This window comes from Pterocles gutturalis, unplaced genomic scaffold, assembly GCF_000699245.1.
Source record: "Pterocles gutturalis isolate BGI_N339 unplaced genomic scaffold, ASM69924v1 scaffold16581, whole genome shotgun sequence".
NCBI classification, from domain to species: domain Eukaryota; kingdom Metazoa; phylum Chordata; class Aves; order Pterocliformes; family Pteroclidae; genus Pterocles; species Pterocles gutturalis.
Window position 1 is genome coordinate 29,591 of NW_010105851.1, and position 17,249 is coordinate 46,839.

General features: G+C 37.6%; 1 protein-coding gene across 1 annotated transcript; it reads right to left on the reverse strand.

Moving 5' to 3' along the window:
* Window positions 1-934: 934 nt before the first annotated feature.
* Window positions 935-16,201, reverse strand: YES1 (YES proto-oncogene 1, Src family tyrosine kinase). The gene is made up of 11 exons (XM_010087560.1): window positions 15,932-16,201; window positions 11,542-11,641; window positions 10,274-10,372; window positions 7,139-7,242; window positions 6,805-6,954; window positions 6,427-6,582; window positions 5,977-6,156; window positions 3,240-3,316; window positions 2,741-2,894; window positions 2,039-2,170; window positions 935-1,239 (listed from the first exon to the last, which is right to left on the reverse strand). The coding sequence occupies exons 1-11, from the start codon at window positions 16,194-16,196 to the stop codon at window positions 1,031-1,033; spliced, it is 1,626 nt and encodes a 541-aa protein (XP_010085862.1). The 5' UTR covers window positions 16,197-16,201; the 3' UTR covers window positions 935-1,030.
* Window positions 16,202-17,249: the final 1,048 nt, after the last annotated feature.

Here is a 17,249-nt window from a genome sequence, read left to right on the forward strand (position 1 = left end):
GCATTTGTGGCACCCACCCTTGTTAACACACATAAGCCACACACAACAGTACCAAACCTGTCTCTGAAAAAGGACTAAAAAGTGGCCATTTACCAGTTTCAGCATTGCTTCCCTAGCGAGATTTGTTCAGGTAGTCTTCCCATACAAAAGATCGCTGTTGGATCGGAGCTTAAAAGATTAAAGGCTTTCCCCCTCTGATTGTATTTTACATAGCTTCAAGTTCAAATCATCATATGTTATCAATACAATTTTATAAAATATTACCTCATTTTCTAGTTACCTTCATTATTCTTAATTAGCTATGCAGAAAGAAAAAAAGAAAAATCTCTCCTGCTACTTTCCAGTTATACAAGTATTAACACAGTGCATTATGCTTTCTAATTTCCCTATTGAGGTCTACCATGTAGATCAAGTTTGTCATTCACTGTTCCAATTTTTCTTTTAACCTGCCTACCCTAATTAAGTCCATGCAAGAGGAAGCTTATAGATCAAGACTATATACCAAACACAGTTGTACCATCTTTTTTGGGGGTGGGGTGGAGGCCACACACATGTAATTTTGAACACAGGGAGTTTTACAGAACTGGAATAGAATTGCTTGGTCCCACAAAGTTCTTCTGCTTTAAAAATGTCCTACCCCAAGATCACTAATTCCAGACAATTCCCTCTGTAGTAGAATGATTATCAAATGTTGGGAAAATAAAAGATTTGAAATATTGGGTCTTCTGCTACTGTTCACACCAACACTCATTTTTCTACCCTGTATTTTCAGTAAGCTTCCTTTGGACCTCCTTTGGACCCTGAAAATAAGTTGTGAAAGAAGAAAAAAAAATAAAAACATGTCATTGGTAAATTAGATTATAACACTTTAAAAGTGGTTTTGTGCAACTGCATTATGAAATTCCAGTTTGCCATTAAGAGCATGCAAAGTAGCGAAGATTTTCTTTCCTTTGATTCCTTATAGAAGTCAGGAATTCTTTGCAAGTCTTTTACATTTGGCAGATTTGTGCATGTTATATAGACTGTTGGCTTATAAATTGTCTCCAGGCTGGTACTGTGGTTCTGTAGCAGTAAAGTAGTCCTCCAAGAAAGACTGTATATATTCAAATGTTGGTCTCTCATCAGGGTCCTTCTTCCAACACAGTTTCATTAACTCATGGAGAGACTCTGGACAGCCTTGTGGGCAAGGCATTCTATATCCACGTTCCACTTGTTCCAGAACTTCCCGATTCACCATCCCTAAAAGGAAAGCATTTTAGCTCTAAATGGCATTATGCAAAGAACAGTTTCCCAAAGTTTTTCAAGTGTCTCTCCAGCTGCAATGCACATGAATCCACCATAACAGAACCTTTAATGAACTCACTTTATGATGAATGAATTTGTTACATTTTGCATTAAATATGTTTTCTGACAATTATTTAATCACACTGGTAATTCCTCAGTACCTGGTCCTTCTGCCATTTGTATGCTTTCTCATTTGTATACTTGCCCACTGCCTTGGGCTCATCCTTTCAAAAAGGAGTGTCAAGCACAAACACCTTCTGCCTGCCTTAGGTCCCATTCAAGGACCACTTAATTTGAAATCAAGCCAAGGAAAAGGCATTTTATAGCTAACAGAACTGCCTTGCAAATTCCAGAAACAGCAAAATATCTGACCGAATATGTTACATATGTTTAGTTTCAAAAACTGGGTCTAGCAGGTCCACTATACTGAGGCTTACTGTAGCCTGGGAAAATGTCAAAAGTAGAAATTTCAGGAACAGAGAGATAGGAAAACATCAGGATACCCACTAATCTGAAATGAACTATCAGTCACATTTACAAATGCTACTATCTTAAAACACTTTAAAAATACATGAGAGAGTTAATCTGTAAATAAAACAAAGTAACTTTGTGAACAAAGGAACCACTGAAGCATGACTAAGTTTTTGTCTCTGCTTGTCAGCTGTGGGCTCTGAATGAAGGCAAAAAGTACAAAAGGTAACTTCAGAAGCGCAGAATACAACAAAGAAAAAATAATCTATTTTTTTTCTCTTACCTGGATATGGCACTCTCCCCTTTGTTACCAGCTCAGTCAGTAAAATTCCGAATGACCACACATCTGACTTGATTGTAAACCGACCATACAATGCTGCTTCTGGAGCGGTCCATTTAATTGGAAATTTAGCTCCTACAAACATTGGGAAGACAGATACTCAAATTTACCTTGCTTATGCATCATTTGCTTACATTTCAAAATATTTAAAAAAGAATATAGCACTCAAATTTTTACATTTTGCTTTGTTGACAAGTTCAAGGCGGTTTAGTATTTTAATATTCCAAACTGGAAACCAGTTTCAAACTAGGGCAGCAACTACTGCCTACAATTTTTGGAAGGACCTAAGACATCTGGGATTCTTAATTAAATATGTTTCAAAAAGTGGGATGATCTTCACAATCTGATGAGCAACCTCTGGAATCTCAGTTCTCTTCAAACTGTAGCAAATTTACCCAAGAAAAGAAGAACTAAAAATGTTTTTGGAAAAGATAAGCAAACTGCCAGATAAATTTGAACACTAAAAAGTTCACTAAAATTGCACTTGGGTGAACATGACACCTAAACATAGCTGTGAAAGCACACTTATATGCATAATTTTTATTCATGCAGATAGAATACACAGACACATTCTGCTAAATGTAATAGTTCTAAGTAATTTGAAGGTAATTGATCTTATTTATTCAGTAAATAAATCAGTCTTACCTTGTCTTGCAGTGTACTCATTGTCCTCTATTAACCTTGCTAAACCAAAGTCTGCTATTTTACACACAAGATTGTCTCCTACAAGAATGTTAGCTGCCCGGAGATCCCTGTGGATGTAGTTCATTCTTTCAATGTAAGCCATGCCATCAGCAATCTTAAAAATAAAGTTTTATTAAAGATTATTTTTTCATGACTGTATACATTTCTCCCAAGCATTAGCTGTACCCCTTTATGTTAGCCCATTGTGTAAGTACAGGAAGTACAGCATAGCAAGAGCTTGTGACAGCACTGATTAGAGTGTGTCTGGCTATACAGTATCTGCTGATTGGGAACAAGGCTGTTTCTTTTTGACAAATTACAAACCTACAACAGAAGATGTAGGACAGAACAGCCTACAATGGCCTGAGTGGTCAATATTTATGTTTATTTGACATCTTATATAGTTTTAGATCTCTTCTCTAAGCACAAAATACAGTTTTGTTTGGTTTATACAATGTACCTGAGCAGCCATGTCAACCAGCTGTGGGAGTTTTAAGTATTTTCCTTCGCCTTCTTTAAGGAAGTCTAGCAAGCTGCCTGTAAAAAAATTACACATTTTGGGGAAAAAAAGGAAAAAACCAAAACATTAATTTGACCTGAAAAAAAGAATGAGATTTTCTTCCTAGACATCATGATTTACACATTCATCTCCCAAAATCTGTGTTTGAAAACCCATCATTTAACAGAATATAGGACTCAATGACTACGCCTGTAGTTGACTCTGCCCTGATAACTAGTTAGTACAAGTTTTATCCAAGTATTTTGGAATCCATTTAAATAGCTCAGATAACCAAACACAATAAAAGAGACTGCCACTTGATGGTTATATGGCAATACATAAGGCTTTTCCCCAGTATTCCTGGTATCAGTGCCCTTCCTAGTTGGACCTTTTTCCACAGTGAGATTTAATTAAAGAACAAAAAACCTTCTATCCATTACTTAATTTTTTCTGCCATCTCCAATTATATACTACAGAAATTATTCTGAAATTGTCGCTTTTATTTTGTTGCTTTTTCTTCCTTACAGAGGAAGACAAAAGTATGTTCAATTCTTTACGATATATTATCTTCTCCTGTTTAAATAATACTGTTGTGTCCAGACACTACAACATGAGTAGTTTTTGCAATCAGTTCCAAGGACCTGCGCTCCTTTTAAGACAGGAATCTTTTAATGTGTGGTAAAACTTTGTCTCTGACATAACAGCTATCCCTACAGGTGTCATCATGCCATAAGGGTACAGGAACACTATCTTGTTCTTAAGAAACTGGAAGACTGGTAACTCAGCCTCATCACAGTCTCATCACAGTCAAAATTACAAGGACAAAATTACAAGAGTAGTGATGGTGGGGAAAAGAACCACTGAACTGCAGATCTTGCGGTGGATTCATGGCTGTAGCTGTGAATTAGATACCTCCACTGTGATTTTAGTCACTTGCTGCATTGAAAGAAAAAGTGTGGTACACTGCTGCTGCTGTTTGTTGTGTGTGTTTGCACAGACTTTTTCTCATCTTAGTTCATAAGCTCAAAGGAACAAAGAGGAGCAAAGATTTCATGCCGACCTCTAGTAACCTGTCCACATGGAAAAAAAAATTGGGTACTGTGTAGTTCTTAAGATGCCTCTTTTCCTTGTAAAAAGACAAAAAAAAAAAGGAAATAAAAAGTTGTAACCTTCAAGTATGAACCACCAAAGAGGCTTTGTGATTTTTGGTAAAATGTGAGAAATTTTTCAAATGAAAAAAAGAGGCTTCCAATGGCATTCTGAATGCAAAACTTAGACAAACATGCAAGTACTTTTCCAATTCTTTACTTCTGCTGTTGCAAGGTAACATCCCAGTTCCAGCTTTAATCTTTACTTTTTCTTAGGCAGAATGCTGTAAAGCACTTTTGTTTTTTTTCTGAATGCCTTGCAAAAACATGATTTCTGAACAATGAAAACTGATTTTGAGGGGTGACCTAATCAATGTTTATAAATACGTAAAGGGTGAGTGTCAGGAGGATGGAGCCAGGCTCTTCTCTGTGACATCTAGTGATAGGACAAGGGGCAATGGGTTCAAGCTGGAACATAGGAGGTTCCACTTGAATATGAGAAAAAACTTCTTTACAGTGAGGGTGACAGAGCACTGGAACAGGCTGCCCAGAGAGGGTGTGGAGTCTCCTTCTCTGGAGACATTCAAAGCCTGCCTGGATGCGTTCATGTGTGATCTAGGTGTCCTGCTCCGGCAGGGGGATTGGACTAGATGATCTTTCGAGGTCCCTTCCAATCTCTAACATTCTGTGATTCTGTGATTTTGCATGGCAGCTTTAAGATCTGACAGAGAAACTGTCTAGTGTTATTTAGGAACAACACCACCACCACAGAAGGAACTTTTTATAGGTTCTATTCCTTTCCACCTTTAAAACTAATACGATGCTTAATGCTTAAAACCCCCATCCAAACAGGAAAAACAAACCCCACATATCTGTGTCAGAGTACTGGACACAAGCAGCCAATCTCTTGGACTTTAACATTGTTTCTATTTCTTACCAGGATAGCAAAATTTCTCAGTGAGGTGAACAGAAGTCTGCATTTTATGAAATTAGAATAATTGTCTTGAAAATCTATTGCTACTTAGCGCTAATATGCTTATGATGTTTATTTCTACATTCAGCCTAAATCTTTAAATCTGTTTCAGCAGCAGGGGGAGGGGGAAATGATCTAAAGCAAAGGAAGAAGTATGAAAGTCTGAAAAACAAGAAGATAAAGGAGGGAGTCTGGAAAAAAACCCCTAAACCTTTTTAGAATTTACTATTACACTGCTGCAAAAGAAAAACTGAAAAAAAAAACCCCAAAACCTAACTGATTCTGTTGCTGTGAGCATGATTTGTCTACAGGCAGGCATCATAATGATAGTCCCAGCTATACCATCCAATTTAAAAGTAACAGGCAGTACAAACTAAAAATTAAGGAGAAAAAACCTCAATCTTGTACTTGAAGGATTAGCAAGGGTGACACAGACGTGCAAAAAAAATCATGCCTCCACCCACAATCTAAATGAGAACTACTTCAAGTAGGTCAAGCATTGCTCCTTTTAATTTAATCAAAATTACCACTTGTCCTCCAATCAGTTTAAATCTAACATTAATTAAATACTTAATTTGTTGCTGGGATCTTAAATAATCTTTTAAATGCAGTATCTTCAAACTATTCTGTCGCACACCTTTTGTCATGAATTCAGTGACAATGTAGATTGGTTCCTCAGAAACAACAGCATACAGTGGAACAAGTTTGTCATGTCGTAATTTCTTCATAATCTGAGCCTCCTGCAGGAAAGCTTCTGGCATCATTGTACCAGGTTTTAGTGTCTTGATCGCTACTTTTGTGGTTCCATTCCATGTTCCTAGAGAAACAAATTAGATTTTATTCTCTCCTATAATACTGAAGATATTTTCTGCAGAAACTTTTTGCTGCTGTTCCATTAGCTAAAGGTATAATTATAAAATAGAACTACATTCAATATTATTTTTACCTTTATGTGACTGATCATAATTGGTACTTTTAATCTTCAATTCTTTATCACATTATCTTTCCACATCCCAATACAGATTTACTTAAAATACTATTAAAACATTCACATGAACAACCGGAAGGTGTCACATTAAGCTCTTACCCATCCACACTTCACCAAAACATCCTTGGCCCAACTTAACTTCCAGCCTCAAAGACTCTCTAGGAATTTCCCAAGCATCTTTTGCTAGTCCCTGTGTTTGTGGTTTCACAGTGGGACACACAGTTGTTAGCTTATGACACAGCCCATCGGCATGTTCTGGAAAATGGAAAAATAAGCTTTGTCGTTAAACTTGTCACTGGGGCAAGACTACATTAAAAGTAACATCCTAATGTTGATAAAAAAAACTAGTCCATTTACTGTTTGTCAAAATAAAAGAGAAATTTTATAATTGTGAGTTTAAAAAATAAGCTAGAAATGGAGTTTTTCTTCCTCATGATAGGCACATGGTAGCATTGGAACACTAGAACTTGGGCTTACCTCTGTAGTGTTTCACCAACTTCTGTAGAGATTCAAATTGTGCTCTGGTTGTGATATAGTATCCACCATTGTCAAGTTTTCTGATTTTGTAGTGTTTCACATTATCACCTCTGACCTCATCCCAGTCACGTATGGAAAGGGAGTAAGCACCTAGGAAACAAGTCAGACTTGGTTCTTCACCAAAAATTTAAAAACATATTCAACATATCTCCCCAACTGTCATTATACACACACGTGTGCACATGCATACGTGTAATGTGACAGACATAGAAACGGTCATTATGTCCACCTTGGGGGAGGGGCGGGGGGAGAAGAGAGACATAAATATACATACCTTTAGTGGTTTCACTCTCTCTTACTAAGAAAATACCACGCTGGTTCCCAGGATTTAAAAGTAGCCTTTCTGCATCCTTCCTGCCCATCTTACCAAAATACCACCTAGAAAATGTTAAAGGAAACATATGTAAGGAAAAGCTTCCCATGCTTTGGTAATCATGTAAATAAGAGATTCAGAAATCTCAAGCATTGACCCGACTACTAATATCCCAAAGCAGTTACAGATCAACAAAAGTAACGACATCCATATAATCAAAAGATTAAGATGACCTATTTCTGTAAGACTCTCATTTCAATGGGTTGCAAAATACACGTAAAGACGCCTCTATCTGCAAATATTGTGTTTTTCTGATGGTTTAACAATGGACATCAACAGTAACACCTTCCTTCTGGTTAAGAAGGTCACAGGTCATGCTGAATCAGATGACACACTTTGGTAACACACTCAAAACACTGCAGCAGCCGTAACGACGTTCTGTATGAAATTACGACGTTCTGTATGAAATTTCGGCCATATGTTAAAAAACAACATTTAATGCAAAGTGGGTGTGTATAAATATCAATAGATCACAGGTTCAGTCAGGGTGGAAGGGGCCCTTGGGAAGTCTCTAGTCCAGCCTCCTCCTGCAAGCAGGGTCAGCTGTGAGATCAGACCTGGCTGTTCAGGGCGTTGAAAACCTGGAAAGATGGACCCTGTACAGCCAACCTGGGAACCTGTGCCCCTGCCTGGCAGTCCTCAGGATAAAAAGATTTCTTCTTATACCCAGCTGGAACCTCTCCTGTTTCAACTTCTATTGCCTCCTGCCCTTCTGTACCTCAGTGGTGGGAGCACTTGAAAAAAAAAAAAAAAGCCAATGATTTAGAAACAACCCTGTGGTAGGTATCATTTATCTCTGAGTAACACTTCATCTCTGTTGCATCCTTCTGATACTCAAAGTACACAGATGTTCTAAAACATTTGCATTTTTTCTTTCCTTAAGTTCTTTCACAAACCGGATTTCTTCTTTTATACTCCCAAAGTGTGCTCATCCTGACGGACAGCCCGCACATAGCTCTGTCCTGAGCCAGTGATAATTTTAAGGTCCCCTTCCCAGAGAATCCCCAGTGTTTGGAATAACAGTTAATTCTAATGATACCTGACTTTGATTCTGTGCCTCAGGAGTCAAAGTGATGCACAGATGATTTCAAACATTTTCATTTGGGACCGTCATAGCATCAAGCAAATCTGGCTTAATGAGTGCTGGAAGAAGAAAAGCAGCAATGGAAACTGCTGCAAAACAATGGTTTCGCAGGTGGAACACTTTGTGGGGGAAAACTGTAGGTAAGGAGGGCTCATTTTGTCAGCCTGTGAACAGAAGGGCTTGTGCAATCACTTGGGAATTTGAAATTTATTCTGACTTTTATTGTGTTTGCCTTTGACTGTTTAAGTTAGAAGTGGATATGAGCATATATATATTTGAGACAATTTGGATGCAACCTACGTTATTGACGCAAATTTGAACCCTAGTAATTACTTCACATGAAAATGCCTCCTTCCCAGACTACTATCACAATTTACAAACTATATCATAAAGTGTTATTTTATTTAATCACCTATAAAATAATAGTAGGGTTTACCCGAGTTTTTAAATGAGCTTTAAACATTTATATTATGACATCATTCAAAAGCCACACAGATAATATGGATCCTGTCAGATCCTGTCACAAGCACTTTTTGCTATAAATGCCTTCAGGCTTAGAGCACTTTAAAAAATCCTAGCAATCTGGGGCCGTGTATTGCTTTTGCACTTGTAATTCCAACCGTAGTCACAACACAAAACCTATAAACGCTATCAAAGCCCAGGGCTAACAAATGAACTCCACTCCAAATGCTGTGGTGGTATTTAATAAAATTAGCAGTGGTTCTTTAAAATAGTCAATTTGAAAAAGCTTCTTCACTCATCACCCCTCATTGTCACCTCCAGTCATCACATAAACCTATGACAAATGCCACCACCCCATTTTGCCAGTCTTTAGGAGTAATACTTTCTTTGCAGAAACCTCATTCTTGGTTTCCAAAGGGCCATTGTTTCCATTTAACCACCACCGCAGCTGTAATGACGACATGCTTTTATTGCATAATTTAAAAAAAAAAACCCAACCCCTCAACGTTTTTGTTTTTGTTTTTTTTTTTTAAATCAATAAAAGAAGAAGCTGCTGAAACTCAAGGGCATAAAATAACAGCGGGTCTTTGATGCAATCACTTTTTAATAGCAAAGAGCCAGGTGAGAGCAGCAGCAACATGCTAAAATCTCAGTTTGAGATTAAGGAAACATGTTGGAAATTGGGCACTCTTCCCAGAAGTGCAGTGGCAAAAACAGAAGAGCACAGATCATGTATCAGGGAACTGCTTATTGGCAGTACCATGCCTGTATGTTGAAGCAAGAGCAGCGGAGCTCTGTATTTCTACTACAACAAATACAATTAATCCCTTGGAACAAGTATAACCTGAAACTGTACCCCAACTCACAGTTCCCTGAGTAACTTTATGCGATTCTGTAAGCGCTCTGGGATCTTTGTAAATAAATGCAGGAAGTACTGGTACCCAAAGCAATACAATTTTCCCAATTCACAGTAGTCCTTAGTGTGCCTAACAATTCTGTCACCAAAAAGTTGTTATAGATTAATAGATTAGCAATAACTGTCCACACATGCGTTTTTTTTCGAACGTAAGATTAGGTGCTACCAAGTTCACAGCTGATCTTGAATCAGGGTTTGGCAAACAAAAATTAGAATAAAAACCTAGAGCTGACGGCGTGTGAACTCTTCAACTAAAAACCATCCATTTTTTCTTTAGATGAAACACAATGCATGTCTCCCAGCTCTTATCTTCATTATTGCATTCTCCCATCCTTTTTCCTTTAGCGCTACATATAGCAAGCACACATAACACATTTGCATGAGTGTCCACATCACACTTGCTAATAATTATACCTTTGATATCATCCAAGTAGCATTGCTATCCTTTAACTAGTAGTATTATCCTACTTTACCCTTAAATGTTACATGTACTGACTTAAAGGAACAGCATCACCACAGGGTACAAAGTGTAGGACGGATAATAAGAACAGATTGACAGGATACAATGTCTTACTCTTCTGCTTGAATGGAGTCTGCAGGAGCTACATAATTACTTGGGATGTAGCCTGTTTTTCCTGTAGCAATGGATCTTGCTTCCCACCAGTCTCCTTCCCTGCAATGCAACATCAGTTACATCTTCCACATATAAACAATACATTGTTCTCTAGCAGCTATAGCACCCTCACATATGAAAGGTAGGTTAAATTTAGGTAACATACTATTTTAATTATGAAGGCATCAAAAATAGTTTGCACTGCACCTAAATATATTTTTCTTTTCATTGTAAGCAACACGAGTGCCTCTTGCTGGAATTTCGTATTTTGAAGGATTTTTTGGTATGTTTTTTTGGGGTTTTTTGTTTGTTTGTTTTTTGGGGGTTTTTGAATGTAAAAGTAATTTATATATGCAAAATGCAAACCTGCAACAAAATGTCTTATGGCAGAGATGTGTAAACAAACTTCCCAGTTCTCTAGCCTTCCTCTGCCTTTCCCACATCATTCTGCCTGTACACTGACAGTGAGCAACAAAGGAAGCAGGAAGACAGCTAATAAAGTTAGGGAACTGTATGAATGAAAACTGCTATAGGTGTGAATTAGAACTATTACTGCAGACAAAAGCCGCATGTAAATAAATCTCCAAGGTGAACAAACTATTTTCTTTTCACTAGACTTCTAGAAATCAGGCTGTAATACTGAAATGCTGCTGCAATGAACTAGAACATCAAACTACTTCTCAACTATCTGAGTGTGGATTTACTGTGGAGGGCAGCTAGATGCACTTCTACGGCCAGAAGTCCCTGCCTACAGACACGACAATTGCTTATGGTATTCGAGGTGAAGTGTGCTGGCTGCTCCCACCTCCTCATCTGAAACCTGTCGGAGAGAACCTGCAAGGTGCAGAGCCTGAGATGGGGTCAGACAGCCCTCATCTCCACCTCTGCATCCCCAGAGGGGTACATGTGCTTTGCTGCAGCAGGGAGTGGAAGGATGCTTTCCAACCAACTGAGGAGGAGAAGGCTTGGGGCTGTCCCAGTCACTACAGTTCTACATCTGCACCCAAACCTGACATCAGCCTGAATGTTGTTGTCTTACCAGTATCAATATTTTAACCCCACGCTTATTGAAGATTGCATACATTCAAAGGCGGGGGGGGGGGGGGAAACAAACAACAAAAAACCCAATCTACTCTTCACTGAAATAGGATACACAGATTTCAAGAAGAGTTGAGGATCTGTTTATTTGCAACAACAATCAAGTGAAATCTGTGAATGAGAACACTTACGTGTTATTTATTATTTGGAACCGTTCACCTTTCTTAAATGAAAGGTCATCTGTAGTTCTAGCTTCATAATCATATAAGGCCACAAATACAGTAACACCACCTTAGGAAAAAGAAAAAAATCTGTATGATATAGCAGTAATGCTGCAACACTTGATTTAAGGACTTGTCCATGTAACAACTCATTGATTTTGATTTGGAAGCAACTGAACACTCTGGGCTGTATCTCATTTTGGAAGCTGGATCAATAATCAGCTCATTTCTTAAGACAAAGGAAAGCCTATAAACAGACACCCTAAAAATACGCTTCCATACCACAAAATGCAGCTAGATACATCACTGGAAGCACATTAATAATTAGAGCACTTATGTACAGAAACCTACACAAAACATCAGCAGTAAAAAAAGCTGTATTCCTTACTAAGTTAGCTTGTTGTTAAGAAATGCAATTCTAGAAGATCCTACAACACCACAACAGTGAACCATCAGCCAGTAATTTTTACAGAAGTAGTTTCTTGTTGAACTTAGCTATAAATAACTGATGTGTTCCCAACTTTCTGGGGTTACACATCAAGACCTACTCAAGGAATTGAACCAGAAATAGAAGTATTCTGTTGGTGACAAAGGCATTTCGCTGCTTTAGGACCAATTAATTTTTTTTAATTCCATCAAGTCTCCCCATCAGTGAAGAAGACCCTTGCTGAGAATGATCCATCAGTAAATTACTCTAGAGAACATGGACCGAGATATCTCATGGGATGAGCAGCTGCACTCCACCAACTGTAAGGAATTTTCTTCCCCATCCCATTTCTGGTACAGGGCACGCTGTTGAGCAAGTCCCACAAACAGGATACGTGTGTGAGAGATGGATGTCAGGGAGGCTGCTGTACTTAGAGTAGGAAAACATTTTCTATATTTAAAAGAACTGCTCTACAAAACTGGGTTAAAAGAGAAAGAGGGAAAGGAGAACAGTCTATATGAGATGTACAAGCTACGAGCAAAAATACAGAACTATGCACCATAAGAAAGTTAAAATAGAAAACTGTAGATGAGCAATTCAAAAAGACTTTTTAAGCTCTAGAAATGCTATTTCACAGTCTAATGGACATTTAGGAAGCCTCAAGACAGTCCAAGAAATAAACTATTTTTAAATGTATAATATTACATCCACAACATGTGCATATAGGTACCAGGATATACATGGAAAATCACCAACAGAAACATGTTACATCTAATTTTAGATCTTACAATTAACATGACAGTGATCAGAACAGAAGAATACATAACGCAACGAGCATTGTCTACATCTAATATGCTTTTGCAATGTACATTTTCTGACATAAGAGCTCCTAATCACTTAAATATTTTCATTTGATTTAGTCTCTTCCTGTGATTACAGTGTCTCAACAGGCCCCAGCTGGAAATGAATTTACAGTTCCTCAAGGAAAAACAGAACAAAAAATCCCCACAGGAGGTTAGAGTAATTGAGGGGGTTTTTTTGAAGTGTGATTTACAAACTGAAAATGAATTAGAATATTCCATAGAAGTTAACAGTTTCTAATCTAACTCAAAAATCAACACAGTTCTAACAATTTTTGCCTGCATTACTATATTACTGCATTATTTTGATGACAGAAACTACCACACGGAGCAAGAAAATTGTGGGGATACATACCATATTCGCACAAACAGAAACCAAATGTTACGGAAATAAACCATCCCCAGAGAATTCTTCAGCAGATGAGGAAAATCAATACTCTCTAGTCACAACATTGCAGAAGTTTTTAACTGCATATAAAGAAACTGGGAGACTCCCAAGAACTTTGAAACAAGCTGTACAACATCTAGAAAGATACTAACGTGGGAACAAGAGGGATATTAATTCCTCTAGACAGTGTAGCACTAGTCAAAGTAATGGAGTCATATGTAAACCACATAGTAAGAGAATTATCACTAATTGTCGATATTTGTGTACTCTTAATTATTTTTAAAGAAAGAATTGGAAAAGCTAACACACAATCCTTGGAAAGTTTTGATTTCAACACTTCAGCTACCATAAAACCTCTTTTTATTCTCAAGTGTCATTTATTAGCAAAGAACAATAAAATACTTCAGGAGAACAGCATCAGCACAGAAAGAAACAGATACTGCTCAAATGGTTTTGAAATCTCTTGCAGCTGTTTTCTTTGTGAATCACTGCAAGTTAATCTAGTTTAGCTGTTCAAGCTATTTGTGGTCATAACGTTTCCCTGAAAGGTTATCCTTTCAATAGGTCAGTATTCCCATCCTCTAATCTAGGACTGGTTTTGGAGAGAAGACTTTATTTTCTTCTTCAGCATGAGGACTACAGAGCACTAGTGCTTACACAGCTTCATGGAAGGCAAGAACAGTGTCTATTTTTCTGTTTTGATTTTCAGTAATATTCTATGAATTCAAAGTATCTGATGACTGAGCATGTGTAATATAGGAGCAGTGTGACTAACTCAGATTTCTTCTCATGTTCTGCTCTAGAGCAATAAAAGATGGCTCAGCTCTTTTCAACCCCACTACAGACCATGATGACAACCGTATCATCCTTTTGTCAGACAACACTGATGGACTGGATAAGCACTACTGACAGTTATGTCCTGTTTGACAAGCCCATCTATTCTCCTCTCTTGGGAAACAAAGGGCCACAGAATGTGGTCCAGTGTTCTATTTGTCACAAATACAGAAAGCTTACAGCCAGATGAAGTTCATCATCTTATTCATTCACAAAACTACCCAATTTTGATTGATCTGCAAATCAGTTCTGAACGTACCAAACAACTGCTGGTACAATTATTTTTTTTTTTTAAGTGTGTTTGTTTGTGGACGGGCTGGTTTTACAAAACAAGGAGGAGTAATTACATATGCAGTATTTTACCCAATTGCAAAACAATCAAAATCAGCCTGCCTGCTGATAACCGAATCCACATTGATGAGATATTAGACTATTTTTTCATGAGAAATCTCTCAGGGACAGGCAAGAGAACATCCCTTCTGGTCTTAGCAGTAAAGGATTTGTGGTGTCTGGGGAGGGGCTACATCCCTGATGTCTGGTAATACCCAGGAGTGACAGCATGCAGTCCTGGATATTCTCACATGAACAAAGAACCAGATCTAGTAAGAAGAAATATATAGAGGTTCTTGGAGGAGATGCAGATTTCTTTAAGCATGATAAACTTTCCTTAGTGGAGCTAAGGAATAAAAAGAAATGCTGTCCTTATTTCATTTCTAAATATGTTATTCCAAAACAGGGATTCAGAGCTGACTCAAAAATTTTGAGACAGGACAGATGCTTATTTTAATTATTTGGTTTTTAATGACTTCTCAAAAGGGGAATACGACGTGATCATTACCTGACAATTCATATTTGGTTTCTTGAATTGCTTAATGTCAAGGCCACAGTGGGTTTTCATAGATCTCAAATTTCTTGTGTTTAAAAGATTTTAAATGCCACTGTAATGAAGCAAACATTTAAGCACTGTAATTGTGCTAACACTAGAGGTTTGTGGAAAAACTAGAAATACACTAATAAGGAATTATTTAGCATGTTTTGTGAAGTGTCTGTGCAAAGCTTCTAGAATAAATTATTCTTCCTTCTCTCTCTCAAAAAAAGAATAAATTACAGCTTCCTCTCAAAAATATCCAACAAAACTACTGAAATTAGCCATGTGCACAAAATCAATGTTTTTGTAATGCAGTTTTAAGATTTTGATATAAAGGTGCATGTTCTTTTAAATGCTGTATCTTCAGAGACTTCATATCTCAGCCAAGAAGGTCTCTGTGCCTTGTAAATTCTATTTGTATATTTTCAACTTTGGTTTTAATATGGCCACCAGAATAAGAACTCTGCTCTTTCATTTCACGTACACTGTTCATATAGTAATTTACACAGCATATACCACAACAAACAGATTCAATGTTGCATTAATACAAGTAACAGTTAATCAAGTTTGAAAATCAGTTTTAAATACCAATTCCCTGAATTTGAAGTGTTTTTCTTCTGCACCTCTCTCCAAAAGTTCAAAACCATAATCCCATGTGCATCCCTTCAACAGCTTAGAACTTCCAACACAATTTTATTAACTATTCCCATCAGCGCCTTTAATAAATCTTAAATTTGTGTGTGCTGTAAGCCTAACTGTCTCCCCCAAAACCAAAAGACCCAAGCCCAAGCCCCGGTCACTAGTGAATATGAGCTGAATTATAATATGAACAGTAAAGATATTGAAAATCAGAAATCCCTAAAAAGCAATTTATTTTAAATTTGCAATTTATTTCTGTGTGGCAAGGGATCATTGTACTATTTTGAATACGACTCTCAAGCTATAAAAATAAAAATAGTGTAATAATTTTATGTAACACTCACCTGTTAAAGTACTAGGATATGGACTTGGCACAGCTGAAAATGAAGATGATGCTCCTCCAAAGGGTGTCATTCCAGAGGGCCCTCCAAAAGGAGTCATGGAATGACTATTAAAATTAACTGCTGATCCCTTTATTGACGGTGACTGTGTTGCTTGGCTGGAATCTGATCCGTAATGACTGACATGGGAAATAACAGGTTCTGGAGTATTATCAGTTCTGTATTTCATGGCTGGACCTTTATCTTCTTTGCTTTTAATGCACCCCATGGCTACTTCTGTGAGAACGAGAGGAAAAAAAATGAGTTCATCTTCATATTGTGCCTTTTGATAGTTAACACAGAAGATTCCCAAGAAGTTACCAAAAATGCCAATTTATTAATATTTAAAAAACCCCAAACAACCCCCAGCAATTGCTACCACGTGCAGACATTAAACACCAATAAAGAAGTGTTCTGGAACAAAATCTAAACCATTCCCAGACTAGAGAAAACCTAATTTTTTTCCCTTAAAACATTACACACTAACAGCACATTGGGTTATTCTTCATGCCAGTTCCTGGGCAGACTGTAAATGGTTAAAAAAAAAAAAAAAAGAGTTAGGCAACAGATGAGGAAAAGACACTGAAGACTTCTACAGCAAGGTGGAAAGGGAAACAGAGGTGACAAATCCTGAGTCAATTATACGAAGCAAATCCAAACTAATTACACAAAGAAAACAAGGAGGGCATTCCCTGCTTTCTTTTTTAAGCACCTGTGCAATAAAGTCCTGACCTGCTGGTGGCATTACAACTAATATCTTTAAAGATGTAGAGAAGCTTTCATCCACTGCCAGCCCCCAAAATACAACTCGCAAACAAACCCGGGATATTCGTGGCCACAGGATAGGTTTAAGCTCTAGAGTCTAACTAGAATTAGAAAAAAAATTTGCAATAGCAATTACAACATCCGTAGTAGTTTAGAAACTGCACTGTGCCTGGACAGGTGACAGTTTATAGCCCTGACGGCCCAAGATTGCCACCAGCTCCCACTACAGGCAGGCTGTGCCAGAGCTGTTTACTAGGGGGACACCTATTACCTGCCGGTAATCAGAGAGGAGACCTGTCGCCAACAATTAAAATTACTGAGTCTTAAGAAATCACCGCCTGCCATTTATCAGGTGGTGAAAACTGACAGTAGGCATTTTCTGTCCTACTCCAACTGGGAAACACATCAGAAATAAAACAGTATTCTATATTCTCGGCGGGGAAAAAAAAGTTAACAATCTACTTCAACTTTAAAAGGAGAGACTTCCAGAAAAATAAGAAATTAACTGCTCCACATT